Here is a 19,617-nt window from a genome sequence, read left to right as displayed (position 1 = left end):
GCATGGGGATGGATCTTTAGAATTTTAATTTATAAACTAATAAATTAGCATAATAACATAAAAACTATAGAGAGTACATTAAAATCTAAGATGATTAAAGAAACTCATAGAAAATAAAATATCTAGCATGTTTGTACCAATATAAACAATCAATAATGTTAATGTTACTACGTAATACAAATAAAGTATAATGTCTTAACTTTCAAATAATAAGAAAATTATAATTTCTTAATAAATATTATTGAACTAAATATTTTACCTTCCTAAATGTTACTTAATAATTAATAAACTTCACCAATTCTGTAATTTAAAACATTTCTCCTTCATGAATAAGTACAAAATTATTTTCAAATAACAAAATAATAAAAGTTTGATAATTTTGAGAGACACATAACTAAGACATGAAGCCCATAGCAAGTGAAGATATAAATTTTCGTTATCTATTTTAGAAGAATATTCAAAAAATATTTATCCTCACAGTGTTCTCAGTTAGTAAATATGCAATATTATAACTCGTTATTTGATAAGACTTTATCTTTTATTTGTTAAAGAATTTTGAAGGTCTACAGTGCTAATTAGGAAATTTGACATATGATTTGAGTAAGAACTGTTGGGCGAGGCCCGAATGTTGGACGTTAGATGTGTTAGAACGCGCAGTCGGGCGCTTGAGGCGTAAGCCTCATAAAATTAAGCCGACTGCGCTTGAGGCGTAAGCCTCATAGAATTAAGTCTCACACGTAAGTGACGTTTTGATAGTGCCCTTCCCAGCGACGAGTCCCAAAAAAAGCCTTTAAAACACTGATCCCAAGTACATGTTCTACATTAAGTATGGATTAATAGCATGAAAATAAAAAAACTGACTGAATCCAATCAAATTGCAAATTAAACTTACTTTCCTCTTTCAAGCTTTAAATTTTTATACAACGACGGTAAAGAATTTTTACACAATCTTTATCTTGTAGTTGCGCATAAAGTTTTTACAGAATCAGGCAACTATTAATATTGAATGTGGGCAAAATCTAAGAAGTTATGTAGCATGCTTCAATCGGCCAAAACTACGACTTCCGTTAAAAATTTATACGGCTAAAATGAACTAAAATCAATTCCTTCATTCTTCCATTCCTACAGGTGTAATTACGATATCCGTTGAATTGTTACAGCGCAGTCCTAGCAATTAGTTGCAATATTTCAGAAAGTAATTGAAAGGCCCAAGCCTGTTACAGTTGAATGTGGAGCCAAAAGCCCAGTAGTATAATTTTCCTCTGTCCCCACTAGATCAAAGGAAAGGTCAAGGAGCCAGCAGCAAAAACTAAGAGATGATATTAAAGCAAAATTTGGACTCATAATGAAGTGAATTTAGTATGACTAGCATCAGCCCGACTGGATATCATCCAATTGAGGTGGTTCCAAATGAATATACAAGACTGCACACCAAAACCGACTACTGTACAGATTCTAATGCACACTGTACAATAAGAAGCAAAAGTAGAGCATTTGTTCCTACTTTTGGCATCCCATAAAAGAATTTCCTGCATTCCAAGATGCTAGACTGAAAAAAGAATGAATCTGACAAAATCAAGTCACTAAGTTTTCATACCCCTGCTTAGATTCACTCGCCTTCCCAGCTTTTCAGGAGGATTTGGAATCTATAGCCAGAGAGCCGAGTTAACGAGCTCATTAACTTCTTTTCTTTATCAAGTAGCGCATAAACATAGTTACTGAGAAAGAAAAAGTGCCATAGCCTACACAGGTTGAGCTTGTGCCTTTTCATGGATATCCTTCACAACATCCCTCAGCTCAGGGAAGACTGATATTAGTACAAGTTCAAGGACACCATATGTAAGCTGCTTTAAACAGATGGTAGACTGCACATACAATTCATTTGTCATTGTTAGTTCAGCGGAAAAAAACATGTAAATAGGAAACCAATGTTCTCGCAACGAGGTCTTTACCTGAAGGAAATAATACAAATCTCTAGCACAACGTCTGTACTGCTTGTGCCCAATTAAGCTGACCAATGTGGCGGGAGCACCATCTAAGAATTTAAAGAGGAACTAGTTAATAATTTCATCCATGGCCCTCTCAAGGCTGGGCGGCTAAATACCCCAACTGTCTGTGCAGCCCATACCCCCCCCCCCCAACAACCCCCCCCCAAAAAAAAAATTTAGAGTTGCAGGGCAACAGGGTAGGGCCAGCTTTGGTTAAATTGAACAGGTAACCCTAACCTAAGTGAACATGAAGTCATGAACCACCCAGTGGAAGTAAGGAATTGCGTGAATCAATATTTGAGCAAGACATCTACTACTTGCTAGCTGAAGGAAAAGTGTTACAGTTTGAAAACAATTTAAAAAGAAGCAACAATGGGAGACGTTTTTTACTTCTGCACAGTCAATTACATAAAAGAGTAGAAAATGGCATTTTTAAGGAACTTCCATTCATACAATAGGTAAGAAAGTAATGTTGGCAATTCATGCACAATCGAGAGCACACTTACCATAGAGCATCTTTTTCACATCACTTGCTCTACGAGTAGCCTCAAGCTGTTCCTCAAAAGATCCTGCCTTAGAGACCTTACTTCCTACAGGTTGTCTCGTGGTTCCTTGATCTGGTTCGCGATTGTTGATTTCAACTGGATTTCTTAATTTTATAAAGAAAATGCCATTCGGCCAGAGAACCTAGGAACCAAATCAGCAACAGACCCAAAAAGTCACTACCAAATGATCCTTCTACATAACTTCCTCATTTTATAATCTTAAAGTAGCACAATGATGACACAAGTGAAAGTCGAGAAAAAAGCCAATAAGCAAAGAAATTAAGATGATATAGCCAAGTTCCATACATTATGAGTATAGCATGCTCCATTATTTTAGTTGACTAAACCACATTATAAATCTTAGTCTAAAAACAAACATTATAAAGCTTACAAACAAATATAAAGGTGCATACTTCTCAACATTTTATGTTGCAGCACAAAGTAACAATTCTTTCCCGACATTGATTTCCAAATGCTGTTCTCTTTCCATCAGATAGCTATTTTCACATATGCCACATCAAGTTCAAAATAAGTATTGCAGTAAGACATACTATTTTACAGAAGTTGCAGCAATTATAGATGGCAGACTTTGAAATCTAATAAGGAAAAGACTTAGCTGTAAGTGTCATGCTAAATGATTCAAATACAACATTAAATACATTAAAATAATAACAACAATACTATTACCATTTTCAAAAAAAATAAAATAACTAAGTTTATGATACCAATGATCAAAGATCGAATTATCAAATATTCACGAATTGCCACATTCATTTATTTTATAAAAAAATCTCAAAGAGGAAATCCATGGGTGTAAAAAGATTTGAGGCATAACATGTCAAAACTCCCAAAAGGGAACCTGCACTAAGGTTTGCTAAAAAGGGACTCTGCACCATTGTCCTTTTAGGAATTCCAAACTATGTCTCTTCACCAATCAACAATATTTTCCATTTGTCATTTAGTTAATGCAATCTGTAAATAATGTAACTTCAGAAGCAGAAGCCAAAAAGAATTTGGCTTCAGATGTAAGCAATTAAGGCGGAAAAGTTACAATCAGAAAACTAAATGCGTACATCTTTAATCCATCCGATTCCCTGAGCAATAACATCCTCTCTCCGTAGCCAATGGATTTGCCTTAACAGCCAATCATCAATAGCATCCTCCATCATTAACTGCATTATTTCCTTTGATATCCAAAATACTTGTCTTCTACAAGAACAATAATGGCTATGTTAGATGTTCTTTAATGATGGCATATCATGGAAATAATATGCATACAAGATATCTTTCATGCAGTATCAGCAGTTTTAAACTTGCAATAAAGTTGACACCAAGCAGAGCAATAATGCAGAGACAAGAAAAATGGGGAATATAGTTGACGGACATACAAACCCCTATATTTAATGTGCTGGCAGCCAGACAGGGGTATTTTAATAAAAAGCAGGGTTATTTTGGATAAACAAAAAGTAGATACATTGCTAACCTGCTACATGAATCTACTACCTTCATGTCGTAGGTCAGGAAAACATAAATATTAAAAATGTATAGATGTTCAAAATCTGTGAAGTCCTGGACAGCCTTCTCTCCTTCATGTATTCCATTGGAAATATTGTGCAAGCTTTAGTAGTTCAGCTTATCAGGATGGAAGATTGTAATTTTGGCATAATTACAAATCAAAAAATGTTATATTTGACCCTTCTAAGTCATTTTTAGGAACCAAATTAAGCATGAAAATGTTAAAGATGGATGATGAAACCGGTTCAATAGTTAAACTATTAAAGAGAAGTTAAATGTAGGAAAACAGTTCTCAATTTGATACCAGCAGGGAATGCAATAGGAAGTAGAGAAGTACAAAACATGTTGTTGTCACCTTAGCCAGCCTCTTCTATTCAGCTGAAAAATCTTGTCCACTAAATTCAAGATAGGTACACTTAAATTGGGCGGTGTCCACTGAAAGAAAAAAAACACCCATGAAAATGAGTAAGTAAAACTGAAGCATGTGAAGCACCCCTCAGCTGGAAGGAGAAATATATCAGATGAAATACTGTTGATATCATTTGATCAGAAGGTTGACAAGAACAAGATGGATATACCTCTGGTGGCACTCCAGCTGGATCCTCTTGTTGACTGGGAACTACTGCCAAGCTTGTGTCTGGAAATCCTCCAGAACCGTACTTCGAGTCAGCCGCTGAGCTTCTCAGCTCTTCGTCACATTTAACCACCCGAGGGGGTAATCCTTTTGAATTCAACTCATTGTCCGAATGCCACCCATTAGCTTCTGAACTAGGTCCTACTTCCTCCTGCCCGTGGCTTCCATCTTTATCACCATCATCATTGTCAGAAAAGCTATTAAGTGACTCGGAGGTACTTTGGGTTAAAGCCAGTTTATTCATTTCCTCCACATTCCAGGACAAATTTCTGTCTGAAGTAGAGGTAGTAGGTTCATAAGAAGAAGATGAAGGAGAGCCAACAACTTTACGCATCAAACCATCAGAAACGCCTTTAAATTGACGCACAATATCATCCACAGCATCATCCACGTTAACTGTTGTCACAAAGGATAAGTTCAGTCAGATTTTAACAAATAAAGTAACTACCATACACTAGGTAACTCACTCATTATGTTCATGCTTAAGCAATCAGAGAAAGAGAAAGTATATATTAAGGTAAAAGAACAGTCATCATTAGTAGTTATTCACTTAGCTGACGGATTGAATGTGACATTAAAGCTTCTTAAGCATTGGTACACCACAAAGGTTTCATTAGTGAACATTTTAATAACTGCTCACTTAAATCCCTACACAGAACAGCCAAAAACCTTTCCTAATAAATAGCCTTGAAAATAATCCATCCTCCGCCTTATTTTTTATGCATGGAAATGATTTTATCCATTTTATAGTCAAGGAGTGGTGGTGCCAAAATGGTCCAAGAAAGGCCAAGAAGAGGAAAATTAAGAGAAGAAACTTTGGTTGAGAAACGGCATAAGACTGCCCTGCTGAGGTCTATCAAGATTGTAGCAGTTCTGATACCATGTGAAAGTTTGAGCATCCAACCCAAACCTTAAGACATAAATGAAGTTGCCAAAGACCTTATAAACCTAATTGGATTTCACTATATACTCGACATGTGTAACTGACTCTAAGGTTCACTCATGTATTTGAATGTGGACTTACAAGTGCGAGAATGACCTACAAAGTTAGGCTCAAATATCATGTGAGAGAATGATAAAAGAGAAAGATATATTGATAACTTGACAATTCAGTGACTAGAAGACATTCATATTTAAAGGTGTCAAACATAATACACATGGTGTACTTGTCCTACACGGGGCAATATCTAACTTAAGAACTTAACTCTTTTCTAACACAATTCAATGAGCAACTACTTCAGGTTCACGACTGGAGATGCTATAATGTGAAAAAAAGTAACACAATGTTTTGCCTCACATTGTGATTTAATTAGTACATCACTCTGTTCAAACTAGTTTTACAATTTAGCAAAACGGACTCCCCAACTCACTACAAGAATATTGCATTTTTTGCAGTTGGAATCAGACATCCACACTGCATCCTATGTGAAGAAACATGGTACAAGTTATTCTGGCCTTCACTGGAGATTTATTATTGCAATCATCAACAGGAATACCCACAGCACTCCATGTCTACGAGTATATAGATGTCAAAATATCCAAATGGAAACACCACTCATCATCAAATAAATAAAGAACACAAACATGTTGGTTGAGAGAAGTTGAAGTACCTGCCAGTGTTCTCATCACTGAAGAAGATTTTCCAAAGGAGTAGTTCTTCATAGACACATATCAGGTATTAGTTTGGGTTAAAACAGCCTAGATCTGTAGGAAATAATGGTAAAAGACCTAACAAACTCCAAGAAAACATACCTTGGAAGAGGCACTGAGAAAATCCCACACTTCATGTTGCTCAGCCACATTGGCAATTGACAAGAGATCCTGTTGGAGAAAAGAACATCTAAAGCAACCAGAAGGCACAAAATATTCCAAATCGATATAAAAGCAGTGCAGAACCGTACTTGCAGATATTTGTCAAGCTGAATGCAACGATGATGAACGAATGCATCTTCTGTACTCGATGAAAATATCCTCTTAGGAGGCAAATGTAACGTGTAATTAGGAATATCCTTCAGGTGTCTATGCAATCTCTCGAAGTTCCTATATCTGCTTAAACGGCACCCCAATAGGATGATATCAGCTAAACAAAGCCAGAGCGAAAGTTGAGAAAAGAACTTGTTCAGTGTTTAAAGGAACTTCTTTAAATGCAATAAAAATCATAACACAATAACATGAATTGAAGATGTTTTCAGATGACAAGGCACCATTAAGTAGTTAAAGTATGACCATAGAAACAATACCTTCTCTTTACGAACCAAGTGTTATTATTGGCATCAGTAACTGCAATGGAATATACAGCAAAAGATTTTGAGCCCAGCTTCTCAAAATATGCACCCAAAACCTAGGGGAGGAGGAAACAGTAGTGAGCGACAAGAATCTTAAAAGGCAGAAGGCAAAGGTAAGGATTTGAGACATAGCTCATGAAGTTGATTATACAACACCACACAAGTTTTTAATTTCTTATGAGCCAGCTTGACCTCTTGGGACATATGTTGGAGTACGAGGAAAAGATTGAGGAGAATGCACATACCCTGCACTTCAGCTTTGGACGATGATGTCCCTCACCACGAATCACCATGTCTGAAGCACTCATAGTGCTGGGTACTGCATTGTTTCTCCTATATTCTGCACTATAGAATTCTGATATAATGGATCCACCACCTTTGCTCATAAGCAAATCTTCAGTATTTGATTGGATAACTAAATCAGATGTACTATTTGATCTCTTCAGCCTAGTCTTAGTCTCATATGCAACAATGGCAGAAGCATTGTCAACATCATAGGAAATTCCTCCCTTGGATGGCACTTCCTTTTTCAGCTCTTGAGACAAATGCAGGGCATGACTTCTCTGATTATGTGGTTGATTTGGATCGTGTTGTTTATCTTCCATTTTCATGACTACTTCAGACTTCTGAGTTGGTAATTCTTTTCCCGCATCTTTTCCACTGCTTACTGCAACCTTTACTCCAGGAGCCTGAATTCCTCCCGAGGCAGAATACTTTTGGATTTTTTTCTTATAATTTCTGCCGATTGCCCACATGTTTTCAAGATTTTCAGGCATCAGAACTTCTGTTCTTCTCTGGGTAGCTGCTTCAAGGACACGAGCCCAGTCAGCAGGCCTTGGATGATTAGCCTCATCTTGAATCGAACTAGAAATTGAACTTCCTGCATTAGCTGATGATTGCTCTCTTCGATGGTCATATTGGCAGATCGAGGCATCAGTCCCTTGATTCTTGGTAGGTTCTTTCTGTTTATAATCAGTTTCTGAACATTTTACAGTGTCTGAGGAAGCACCCTGATTGCGATTGTGGCTTTCTGCTTTAGTCGATTTACCATCGCCGGACTGCTTACACCCCTCATCATTATATGCAAGGAAAATGTATTCAATCAATTCATTAATATACCTGCAAGAAAATACATCAAGTCCAACAGCAAATCAGTGAAAAGTTGATAAGGAACAGGTAATTGAAAATGGAACAAGCCAGATTGATCAACCAAAACACAAGAAACTTAATGAACTGCAAGAAACTTCCCGTTACACAAAGCAAGGCAGTTATTTATACTTGAGGGGGAAATGCAGCTAGGATAAGATGTCCTCGATTCAAATTATCAAGAGAATCTAACACCAATGCGATCATAACTTTTTATTGAACATATTCAACATGTACGTGGCATTATAAAGGATAAATTAAAAGTATCATTTGTTCCTGACATCTGAAAGGGATATTGGTTTGTCTTTCAGATTGATTAGAAAGTCGTATCAGGACAAAGATATGCGTTTGAAATGTCCTTGAGGAAATAGTTCCCTAGATAGCAATGTTACTGGTTAAGTAACCACTAGACCTTTCAAGTTCTCGTTTCCATGAGGATAACATAAAAATGCTCTGTAAATTGTACTAGTTCTTTGAGCTTCATCCGATTGTTTCAATTCAAATACTTATCTATGTAAGCTGAAAACATATACTGTGTGCCTCTGACCTAAATCTTCCTCCTCCTCAAACACCAATGCACCAACAAAAACGGAAAAAGAAAAGAAAACGAAACAGAAGCTAAACCCAAAAATATGCTGAGGCAGGAGGGTGAAAGGTGAGTAGAAGAAAAGACTTGACTTTCCTTGGTGTAAGCATCCATCTATCTATAGAAGAAGTTATTTTCATCTCTCCCAGCCTCTTCCTATTTTCTTTTGTGTGTGTTCGGCAAACAGCCTCTCTACCTCCACGGGGTAGGGGTAAGGTCTGCGGATACACTACCCTCCCCAGACCCAACTTGTGGGATTTCGCTGAGTATGTTGTTATTGTTGTTGTTTGGGTGGAGCGGATCAAGATCCTCTCTCTTGTTTTTTTTCCAATCATCTCAGTACTCAAAAAGAAATAACATATAGAATCAGGAATAGAGCAAAAAAGAATCATCAAGAACTCCTAACCATAAAGAATGACCAAGAACAATCCAACCTTTGGACTAGCTGACTTAGTCGTTCAAGTGTAATATATTGATGACATTCTAAACATAAATACTCAAATTTCATAGCTATACAGACCCTGATATAATGACCAACAACGACTCTGAATCTAAGATATTCCACATGAAAAACATAAAAAATACTCGATACCCCTAATTGTGGAGGTAGTACAATGCGTCTTAGCTCTCACAGGTAACATTTAGTCATTTATTGTACAAGTAAGGGACTAATCAACAACTTTAGATCTTACAATAAATTAGCAGCTATAAGCCTCCTCCTTCTCTAAGTAATGCAAAATATACATATAACCTTCTATTTTGCATGGTATAAACCTAGACAACTGAAAGCATAACAGATATACATTAGACAAAGTTTTGTATACTGAGACAATTGAATTTTGATGATACACATTCGCAAGAGATTAACTCACCCGGGGCTTGCAAGATTCAGAAGAGGCTGTACCACTAAAGAAGTTAATAGTTCTCTGGCAATACATCGAACTAAGGGGCTTTGTGCTTCCCTGGGTCTTAGCACAACAGCTAATATTCCACCAATGAGCCGTTGAAGTACCTATAAAAGAAGCATTAGATAGCATGCCGAGTATGCCAACTGAGAAAGAGACAATTTTTCCATCAGAACACTCCACTCACACCTTGTACTCACTCTCAGCTGATATCAAAGCAGGGTGAAGTTCTTTAGAGACCAACAGATGGTGCTTCAACCTTTCATCCCTTTCTTCCGAAGACAATGTACCCATGACATCCACGCCAATAGCTGTTTGGTTCCTGCGGAAAAGGTCTAGGTGATCTCCTATCAGGTCCACCACATCCCTAAAGAATTAAATAACTTGGTTCAATTGCTGGTGACTCAAAATCAGTACAGCAGTCACGAATTTGAGAAACAACAGATAGAATAATGGAAGAATTATGTCTAAGAATGGCAATGGGAGCAACAAATCAAGGAAAGGCCCCACCCTGCCCGTAGAGGAGTGGAAGAGAGGGTGTATTAAGTGGGAAAATGGGCACAAATGAGGGACTGTATTCTTTCATGACTAAGTTATTGCCAATGTAAAATATAGTTCACAAATAGGATAACAAGTGAATAGTGAAAATAGTTAGCGCAAAAGCATCTCGTCTTAAAGACTTCATATTTTCTTTTGTAAATTCTTTGGATGACTTTTTTCTTTAAATTCAATTCTCTCAAGCGTTACAACAGCAATTAAAATCTGAGAAAAAGTTCCCCATTCTCAAGACTAGTAACCTTTAAGGAAGAGAGGGGATGGGCCGGTCATGGGGATATGTGTTCCCTGCCCCATTGCCATCTCTATTTGAGTCAGAGAAATGACAGGGAAATAAATACCTTGTCAACAGTTCTACAAGGTTAATTCCTTTCACTCTTCCAGATATTTCACCAAGGACATCCATGATTATTTCATGTATCAGCTCTGGTGCCTCCCTGTCAGGTGTAATATCCGAGTACCACAAATCAATCACAAAATCATGCAAAACCTTGTCAATGAACTCCTCTGCTGCTGCCTCTACAAGTGGAGAACCAATTTTCCTCTTCCATTTCAGTGTGGGTGGTGAGGTAGAAAGTCGACTATCATTCACAGATAGCTGCTTCTTTTCTAAGTGTGCCAAGTATGTTGGTGGTCGCACATTCCGAACTTTCCAACGGAAGTCCACTTCATTAAACAATATCCGTAATCCAAAAACCAACAGTACAGCTATAGGTAGATTCATCCACATCGATGTACTGGTGTCTGCGATCAAGAGTTGATCCAAAAACTATCATAATGCAACAATAGAGAGCAAATTGATGGTTGTGGCAAACAATTTACCAGAAACATTGCAAGGAAACTCAGAATTAAGTATGATAATTCGGTAAAGAGACTCAAAGAAAGATTGGTTCTTGCCATACAAAGGGTGGTACTGGTAACAAACTTGCAAATTCATCCACCTTATTTCCCTTTTCCTTATCCCCTTTTTCATGAAAATTTTGATGAAAGCTACCAAATCTATGACCCATCTGGTCATCTCCAATTATGCAGCTAATATTGGGTTCACATTTTATGACAACCTCTATGTTCTAAATCTTATGATTTGATACTAGAATGAGACTTTTAACCATGGTCACAACAAACATCTTTATAGTCTAGCTTTTTTTGTGTTTTCAGAGTCATCTGCTAGACAAGCAACAGTCTTCCGTGAATAACTCTCTTTGTTAGCCCTTTTTTTATCAAGTAAGGATTGTTAGCCCTTTATTTTATAAGTAACTTCATGAATAACTCTCTTTTGGCCCAGGAAGTAAGATCAAATATATATGTAAACCAGACACGAAATAGACTAGACTTCAAGTGACAATAAGGGTGCCTTAGTGCGAGGCGGGCTGTTCACAAGAAGCCACTACAAGTTCTCCCTTCTAACATCTCACTAAAGGTAACTCACTCAGTAGCAGTTAGATTAAATAACTTTTTTTGAGTTCCAAATGTAATTGCTTTGCTGAAAAATAAAAAACAAATTTGAAGTAGCTGAAGTGGTCAATAGAACAACACACCAGAAGACTAAACATATCATATTAAAACAAAAAGGACAAAGAATCAATAATTTGAGAGTTTTTCTTTTAAATTCAATCTCGCACGGAATTGAGTTCACTTTTAAGCATTTCACTACAGTGCCATAGCCAGCCCAATGTAAAGCTCCAACAAACACAGTAAGCAATGTCTTAATCTTCAGTCATAAAACACTACTCGAGAACACCACAAAAGAACATAAGAAAAGAGAGTTTAAGTTATATACACCGGCATTGTAAGCAATTGTTTACACTATCACGTCATCCAAATGATATCTACAAGTCTCCTTAAAATGTGGAATTTGTAATCTTGAAAAATAAGACAAGTTACCTCTACAAGACCTAATGGTGTAAAAATTGCTTACATGTATACAACTTAAACTCAATTAAGAAAGAGTCTTTTCAGGGCCATTGATCAAAGGAACGCCAAAACACGTATGAAATTATTGTGATCAAAATAGTGAAAGTTACACAGGTAACAAATTATCAGAAATAAGATGAGCAAAAAATGAAAAATAACGGAGTACCAGAAAGACCCTAATGGGCAGTGTATTTTTCTACTAAGAAGATACATCATGTGAAGAAAAAAAAGAGAAAATTGAAATTGAACTTACGTGTTAAAAAGTAACAGACAGCAAATATACACAAACCCCACCAAACCGTTCGAATTTTTACTTCTTCAATCAGATCTTGCAAGGTCTCCATGGCCTTCATTGTCTCAAACCCTAGAATTCTTCCAAGAATTTGAAACCCAATAAAATCCCAAAAGATTAGAAAGAAAAAAGAAATTGGAATCTACTGCATCAAAATCGATTGATTTAATAGGACACAAAAATCTGGTCCTAGTCAATTTTTCCCCAGTCGAAAAGCTTTGAGACCAAGAAGGAGGAGAAGATTCTGGGATCCTATGGTTTTCGGTTCTGTAGTTGGTTGCGGTGGAAGAGAGAGAAAAAAACGTGGGAAAAGGAGAGGTGAAATCGTCGTTACCAGTTGGAGAAACACGTTAGCCAACCTTTGTTTTGAGTTGGCCAACCTATTGATGTTCGATTCTTAATTCTACCACTGTCCGCAATGTTAGTTTGATGAAATTTGCCCTCTATGCTCATTTATTTTAGTCGTATCGTAATTTGACATTGTCTAACTTGTACAAAGCAATATTATAAATTTTAAGCTTTAAAACTTCCATGTGACTATTATATTTTTATTTTATTATTTATAAGCGGTTGTAACAACTCTAATATACAGATCACATTGGTAATATTATATTGATGGTAAAAGTAGTAACTAACAATGGTGGTAACTAACTATACAGCTCAATGAAGTAGAACAACATTAAGGGAACTACAAAATGCAAAAGCCAAGATAGGAGAGAACCAAGAACGGAATGAGAAGCTTGTTGAGGTTTTTGTTTTTAAGATGAAATAGTTTTAAAACGAGGGTGAATGGGAAATGGAGGAAAAATTAAATTTTTGAGTAAAATTTTAAGTTTTCCCCTCTTGACAATGAGACATTGTCCCATATTGGAAGAGGAAGAGATTTTTGGTGGGTATATATATAATTGCTCTTCTTGTAGCTCTTAAAGAGTTAAGAAGAAAGCAAGCCTCGCGCCGTCGTCGTCGTCGCTCCCTCGGCTCGGCTTCGGCTACGGCTTCGGATTCGGATTTGGTCGATTGATTGATTAATTTTTTGGACCAAATTTAATTATTAATAGTAAATATTAACGTAAGATTATCCGCATTTGTAACGGATATTTTTCAATCCGTGTATTGACCACAAGGCAGCCGCCTAATGCTCTTCCCACCAAGAATGTGCTTGCTCCACCATGGAGGGTGGACGATTGTTCTTCTTCAACACTGGCTGCTATATATATGTGCAACAATTGTTGAAGAAAGACACACAACACACAATACACAAGACTGAAATCGCTCAACAGATTTGGCTATACATTGCACTCCTTCCTCTCAGCATTTCCATACGATTTTCTGAGTTTCTACTCCTTCGTTCTGCATTGTTTTTAACTTCAAACAAAGCAACTGTAAGTGTGATTTGCTACCGAACTTTGTGTTCGCTGAAACACTGGGGTTTGAAGTACCGCTACACCAGTGTGTGATTCGTTCTATCCTGGGAGGAAATAATCTATTACCTTGGGTATTAGGAGGGGATTAAATTCCTTAAGGAAACACTGTGAATTCAGTGGGCTCGAATTATTTATTGTTTCATTACGATAACTTATATTTTGCAGAATTATTATTTACATATACAACAATATTTGCGGGACTAACAAGCTTAAGGAATTTAATAATTATTTCTGTATTTGTGTTATTCTTATTATTCTGCAAACTAAAACCTTTGTGGTTTTGTGTACTCCCGTTTTGGAGAGTAAAGCCTTCGTGGCGTTTTGTTGGAGATTAAAATCTACGTGATTTTTACTCCAGTTTGAAAATGTGTATTAAACGTTTCTTTGTGTCATTCTTTTACAGAAAAAAATGACGACTGAAAGCGAAAACCAAGCTATTCCGATGGTGACTGCCAACGCATCGACAAGCCGAACACCGGCGTTGGCACCGGCAGAAAAACCCGGAAAATTTTCCGGGATTGATTTCAAGCGCTGACAGCAGAAGATGTTCTTCTACTTAACTACGTTATGTTTACAGAAGTTCATCAAGGAAGATATTCCTGATCTGCCAGATAAAACTCCAGAGAATGAACGCTTTCTCGTGATTGAAGCGTGGAAGCATTCTGATTTTTTATGCAAGAATTATATTCTTAGCGGACTGGATGATAATCTGTATAATGTATACAGTAGCGTGGAGACGTCAAAAGAATTGTGGAATGCGCTTGAAAAGAAATATAAAACTGAAGATGCCGGGATGAAGAAATTCGTTGCCGCAAAATTTTTGGACTACAAAATGGTAGATAGCAAGTCTGTTATTACCCAAGTCCAGGAATTGCAAGTGATTATTCATGATCTACTTGCTGAAGGTCTTGTCATCAACGAAGCATTCCAAGTAGCAGCAATGATTGAGAAGTTGCCTCCGTTGTGGAAGGACTTCAAAAATTATTTGAAACACAAACGAAAGAAAATGTCCCTTGAAGATCTCATTGTTCGGTTGAGAATCGAAGAGGACAATAAAGCTGCTGAAAGGAGAGGTCGTGGAAATTCAACAATAATGGGAGCAAATATTGTAGAAGATAACAAAAAGAGGAAGAAGGCTTCTGGTCCGAAATACAACCCAAGCAAGAAGCGGTTCAGTGGAAACTGCTACAACTGTGGAAAAATCGGACACAAATCTACGGAGTGTCGTGCTCCGAAGAAAGACAAGAAAAGGGGTCAAGCAAACATGGTAGTAAACCATGATGATGTTGATAACTTGTGTGCCATGCTTTCTGAATGTAACTTGGTGGGAAATCCTAAACTGTGGTGGTTTGATTCAGGAGCCACTCGCCATGTTTGTGCAGTTAGAGAAGCTTTTGCTACTTATGCTCCTGCTGGACCCGGAGAGACAGTTTATATGGAAAATGCTTCAATAGCAAAAGTTGAAGGATATGGTAAGATATTTCTGAAAATGACTTCTGGCAAGGTCATGACTTTGAACAATGTCCTTCATGTTCCCGAAATGAGAAAGAATTTAGTCTCTACTAGACTTCTTGTTGAGCACGGTTTTAAGTGCGTTTTTGTGTCCAACAAGGTTGTCATTAGTAATAATAAAATATTTGTAGGAAAAGGTTACCTCACCGAGGGCCTTTTCAATCTGAATGTAATGGTTGTGAAAAACAATAATAATATTTCAGCTTCTTCTTACTTACTTGATTCAAATAATTTATGGCATGTACGTTTGGGTCATGTCAATTATAAAACCTTGCGGAAAATGATTAACTTGGAAGTACTGCCCAAGTTTGAATGCGAAAAATCAAAATGTCAAATATGTGTGGAATCTAAGTATGTTAAATATCCTTATAAGTCAGTTGAAAGGAATTCAAATCCTTTAGACTTAATTCACACAAATATTTGTGACATGAAGTCAATACCATCTCGCGGTAGAAAGAAGTATTTCATAACTTTTATTGATGATGGTACTCGATATTGCTATGTTTACTTACTGAATAGTAAAGATGAAGTAATAGACGCATTCAGGCAATACAAAAATGAAGTTGAAACGCAACTTAACAAGAAAGTAAAAATGATAAGAAGTGATAGGGGTGGTGAATATGAATCTCCTTTTGAAGAAATATGTTTAGAATATGGAATTATTCATTAAACAACAGCCTCTTACATGCCCCAATCTAATGGGATTGCGGAAAGAAAGAATCGCACATTAAAGGAGATGATGAATGTGTTGTTGATAAGTTCTGGATTGCCACAGAACTTGTGGGGGGAAGCCATTCTTACGGCTAATCGAATATTAAATCGAGTGCCCCATAGCAAAACTCAATCCATTCCATATGAAAAATGAAAAGGAAGGAAGCCCAACTTGAATTATTTTAAAGTGTGGGGGTGTTTGGCAAAAGTGCAAGTTCCTAAATCCAAAAGGGTAAAGATAGGACCGAAAACCGTTGATTGTATTTTCATAGGATATGCGACAAATAGTAAAGCATATCGATTTCTGGTTCATAAATCAGAAAATCCCGATATTCATAATAATACGGTTATAGAATAAGATAATGCTGAGTTTTTTGAAAATATATATCCGTATAAAAAGGAATGTGAGTTGTTTGGTGAAGGATCTAAACAACCTCGGGAAGAAATAAAAGAAAGTACATGTAATCAGGAGGATCCAAGACATAGTAAACGTCAAAGAACGTCTACTTCATTTGGACCAGATTTTGTGACTTTCTTATTGGAGAATGAGCCTCAAACATTTAAAGAAGCTATGACTTCTTCGGAATCATTGTTTTGGAAAGAGGCAGTCAATAGTGAAATAAAATCCATATTGAACAACCATACATGGGAATTGGTTGATCTTCCTCCTGGAAATAAACCTTTGGGTTCTAAATGGATTTTTAAGAGAAAAATCAAAGATGATGGCACTATTGATAAATTCAAGGCAAGGCTCGTAGTCAAAGGGTATAGACAACGAGAAGGTCTAGACTACTTTGATACATACTCTCCAGTTACAAGAATTACGTCCATACGGATGTTAGTAGCATTAGCTGCAGTGTATGGTCTTGAAATTCATCAAATTGATGTTAAGACGACATTCTTAAATGGAGAGTTGGAGGAAGAAATTTACATGGAACAACCTGAAGGGTTTGTGGTTTCAGGTAAAGAAAAGAAGGTATGTAGACTTGTTAAGTCTCTTTACGGACTAAAACAAGCACCCAAATAATGGCATGCGAAATTTGACCAAACAATATTGTCAAATGGTTTTAAGATAAATGAATGTGATAAATGTGTGTACATTAAAAATGTTCCAAATCACATAGTCATTGTTTGCCTATATGTGGATGATATGCTGATAATGAGTAATGACATTGCCAACATAAATGCTACTAAGCGTATGCTCAATAGCAAGTTTGATATGAAAGACTTGGGAGTTGCTGATTTAATTCTAGGAATTAAGATCCATAAGACTCCTCAAGGTCTGGCATTGTCACAATCTCATTATATTAAGACAGTACTTGAAAAATTCAAGCACTTGGGTTTTAAAGTTGCAAAGACTCCAATTGACGTGAATCTTGCATTAGCAAAGAATAAAGGCCAAAGCATATCACAATTGGATTATGCTCGTGTGTTGGGATGCTTAATGTATATCATGAATTGTATACGACCAGATATAGCTTGTGCTATAAGTAAACTGAGTCGATATACGAGCAATCCAGGCCAATCTCATTGGATGGCAATGAAACGAGTTTTGGGATATTTAGAACATACCCAGAACTTTGAATTGCACTACAGTAAATTTCCTGCGGTGATTGAGGGATACTGTGATACAAATTGGATCACCGGTTCAACTGATTCTAAGTCCACGAGTGGATATGTATTCATTATTGGTGGAGGAGCGGTATCTTGGAAGTCGTCCAAATAAATATGTATTGCCCGCTCTACAATGGAGGCTGAATTTATAGCCTTAGATAAAACCGGTGAAGAAGCTGAATGGCTCCGGAATTTCTTGGAATACATTCCATTTTGGCCCAAACCGTTGGCACCAATATGCATACATTGTGATAGTCAAGCGGCAATTGGAAGGGCTGGGAGCGTTATGTATAACGGTAAATCTCGTCATATACGACGAAGACATAAAACCGTTAGGCAATTACTCTCTAGAGGAATTATCACGATTGACTATGTAAAGTCAAGTGATAATGTGTCGGATCCACTTACAAAAGGCCTAACTAGAGAGGTAGTTGAGAAATCATCAAGGGGAATGGGGCTATGGCCGAGAACAAGTCATTGTGGCGGTAACTCTACCTAGAAGACTGGAGATCCCAAGATCTAGGTTCAAGGAGATCAAACAAAGTCATTAATGACGGTTCAACATTGTCAAATAAAATTTTAGTCCGTTCTCGTGATGAGACAATGTTCAGTACCAAGGATAAAGCATTAAGGCTTTTTAATGATTTCTAAATTTGATACGGGGTATATCAAAAAGTGTATCTACAGGATGACACGTTTAGGAATCACCTATGTAAGTGTGAAGTGTTAGCCGCTTCAAGGAGAACTTTGTAAGGCCAGTTCTCTACGCACCTATGAAACCAGGCGGTGTTCATGGCTGAAACGAATACAACAATGAGAACCAAAGACGGTTAAGGGTTGATTGTGTGACTTATGGTTGTCTAGTTTACACCAAAAATTGACGGTTCAAAGATATCAAATCTACCGATTGACCGAGTATATCCGACATAAGTTTACTACGGAAAGTTCAAAGAGAAACCTACTTATCCAGATGCGATTAATCCTTGCTTGTAAATCACACAGTTTTTTCATGCATACTTCCGTGATATAGCCATTCCCCATTCATGTGGGGGATTGTTGAGGTTTTTGTTTTTAAGATGAAATAGTCTTAAAATGAGGGTGAATGTGAAATGGAGGGAAAATGAAATCTTTGAGTAAAATTTTAAGTTTCCCCCTCTTGACAATGAGACATTGTCCCATATTGGAAGAGGAAGAGATTTTTGGTGGGTATATATATAATTGCTCTTCTTGTAACTCTTAAAGAGTTAAGAAGAAAGCAAGCCTCGCGCCGTCGTCGCTCCCTCGGCTCGGCTTCAGTTACGGCTTCGGCTTCGGATTCGGATTTGGATTTGGTCGATTGATTGATTAATTTTTTGGGCCAAATTTAATTGTTAATAGTAAATATTAACGTAAGATTATCCGCATTTGTAACGGATATTTTCCAATCCGTATATTGACTACAAGGCAGCCGCCTAATGCTCTTCCCACCAAGATTGTGCTTGCTCCACAAACAAGCTAATGCTTGTTCCACCATGGAGGGTGGACGATTGTTCTTCTTCAACACTGGCTGCTATATATATGTGCAGCAACTGTTGAAGAAAGACACACAACACACAATACACAAGACTGAAATCGCTCAACAGATTTGGCTATACATTGCACTCCTTCCTCTCAGCATTTCCATACGATTTTCTGAGTTTCTACTCCTTCGTTCTGCATTGTTTTTAACTTCAAACAAAGCAACTGTAAGTGTGATTTGCTACCGAACTTTGTGTTCGCTGAAACACTGGGGTTTGAAGTACCGCTACACCAGTGTGTGATTCGTTCTATCCTGGGAGGAAATAATCCATTACCTTGGGTACTAGGAGGGGATTAAATTTCTTAAGGAAACACTGTGAATTCAGTGGGCTCGAATTATTTATTATTTCATTACGATAACTTATATTTTGCAGAATTATTATTTACATATACAGCAATATTGATGGGACTAACAAAGCTAGATTCAGAATCGA

At 37.0% G+C, this 19,617-nt stretch overlaps 1 protein-coding gene across 3 annotated transcripts; it reads right to left on the bottom strand.

Annotated features, from left to right (window-relative positions):
• Positions 1 to 1,346: 1,346 nt before the first annotated feature.
• Positions 1,347 to 12,861, bottom strand: LOC107819579 (uncharacterized). 3 transcript variants are annotated; one of them, XM_016645698.2, is made up of 15 exons: positions 12,327 to 12,861; positions 10,501 to 10,903; positions 9,794 to 9,971; positions 9,572 to 9,711; positions 7,213 to 8,086; positions 6,923 to 7,023; positions 6,584 to 6,728; positions 6,435 to 6,503; positions 6,293 to 6,338; positions 4,627 to 5,078; positions 4,404 to 4,483; positions 3,607 to 3,742; positions 2,495 to 2,675; positions 1,953 to 2,035; positions 1,347 to 1,865 (listed from the first exon to the last, which is right to left on the bottom strand). In XM_016645698.2, the coding sequence occupies exons 1-15, from the start codon at positions 12,424 to 12,426 to the stop codon at positions 1,743 to 1,745; spliced, it is 3,111 nt and encodes a 1,036-aa protein (XP_016501184.2). In that variant the 5' UTR covers positions 12,427 to 12,861; the 3' UTR covers positions 1,347 to 1,742. The 3 variants fall into 3 exon arrangements, with proteins under 3 accessions (XP_016501184.2, XP_016501185.2, XP_075094142.1); XM_016645699.2 differs by having other exon boundaries at positions 3,607 to 3,739; XM_075238041.1 differs by lacking the exons at positions 1,347 to 1,865; positions 1,953 to 2,035 and adding an exon at positions 2,947 to 3,030 and having other exon boundaries at positions 2,538 to 2,675.
• Positions 12,862 to 19,617: the final 6,756 nt, after the last annotated feature.

The sequence above is a fragment of the Nicotiana tabacum genome, chromosome 19, assembly GCF_000715075.1.
Source record: "Nicotiana tabacum cultivar K326 chromosome 19, ASM71507v2, whole genome shotgun sequence".
Taxonomy (NCBI): domain Eukaryota; kingdom Viridiplantae; phylum Streptophyta; class Magnoliopsida; order Solanales; family Solanaceae; genus Nicotiana; species Nicotiana tabacum.
Note: the sequence above shows the minus strand (reverse complement) of the source record. Positions and strands in the feature narration are given on the sequence as shown.

Excerpts from the sequence above, each read along its gene's own strand:
- LOC107819579 (XM_016645698.2), bottom strand. The coding sequence starts at position 12,426 with ATGAAGGCCATGGAGACCTTGCAAGATCTGATTGAAGAAGTAAAAATT. Across the intron at positions 8,087-9,571 it reads CTGAATCTTGCAAGCCCCGG|GTATATTAATGAATTGATTG; the intron begins GTGAGTTAATCT and ends ATTTTCTTGCAG. Across the intron at positions 1,866-1,952 it reads ATTTGTATTATTTCCTTCAG|TCTACCATCTGTTTAAAGCA; the intron begins GTAAAGACCTCG and ends TTGTATGTGCAG.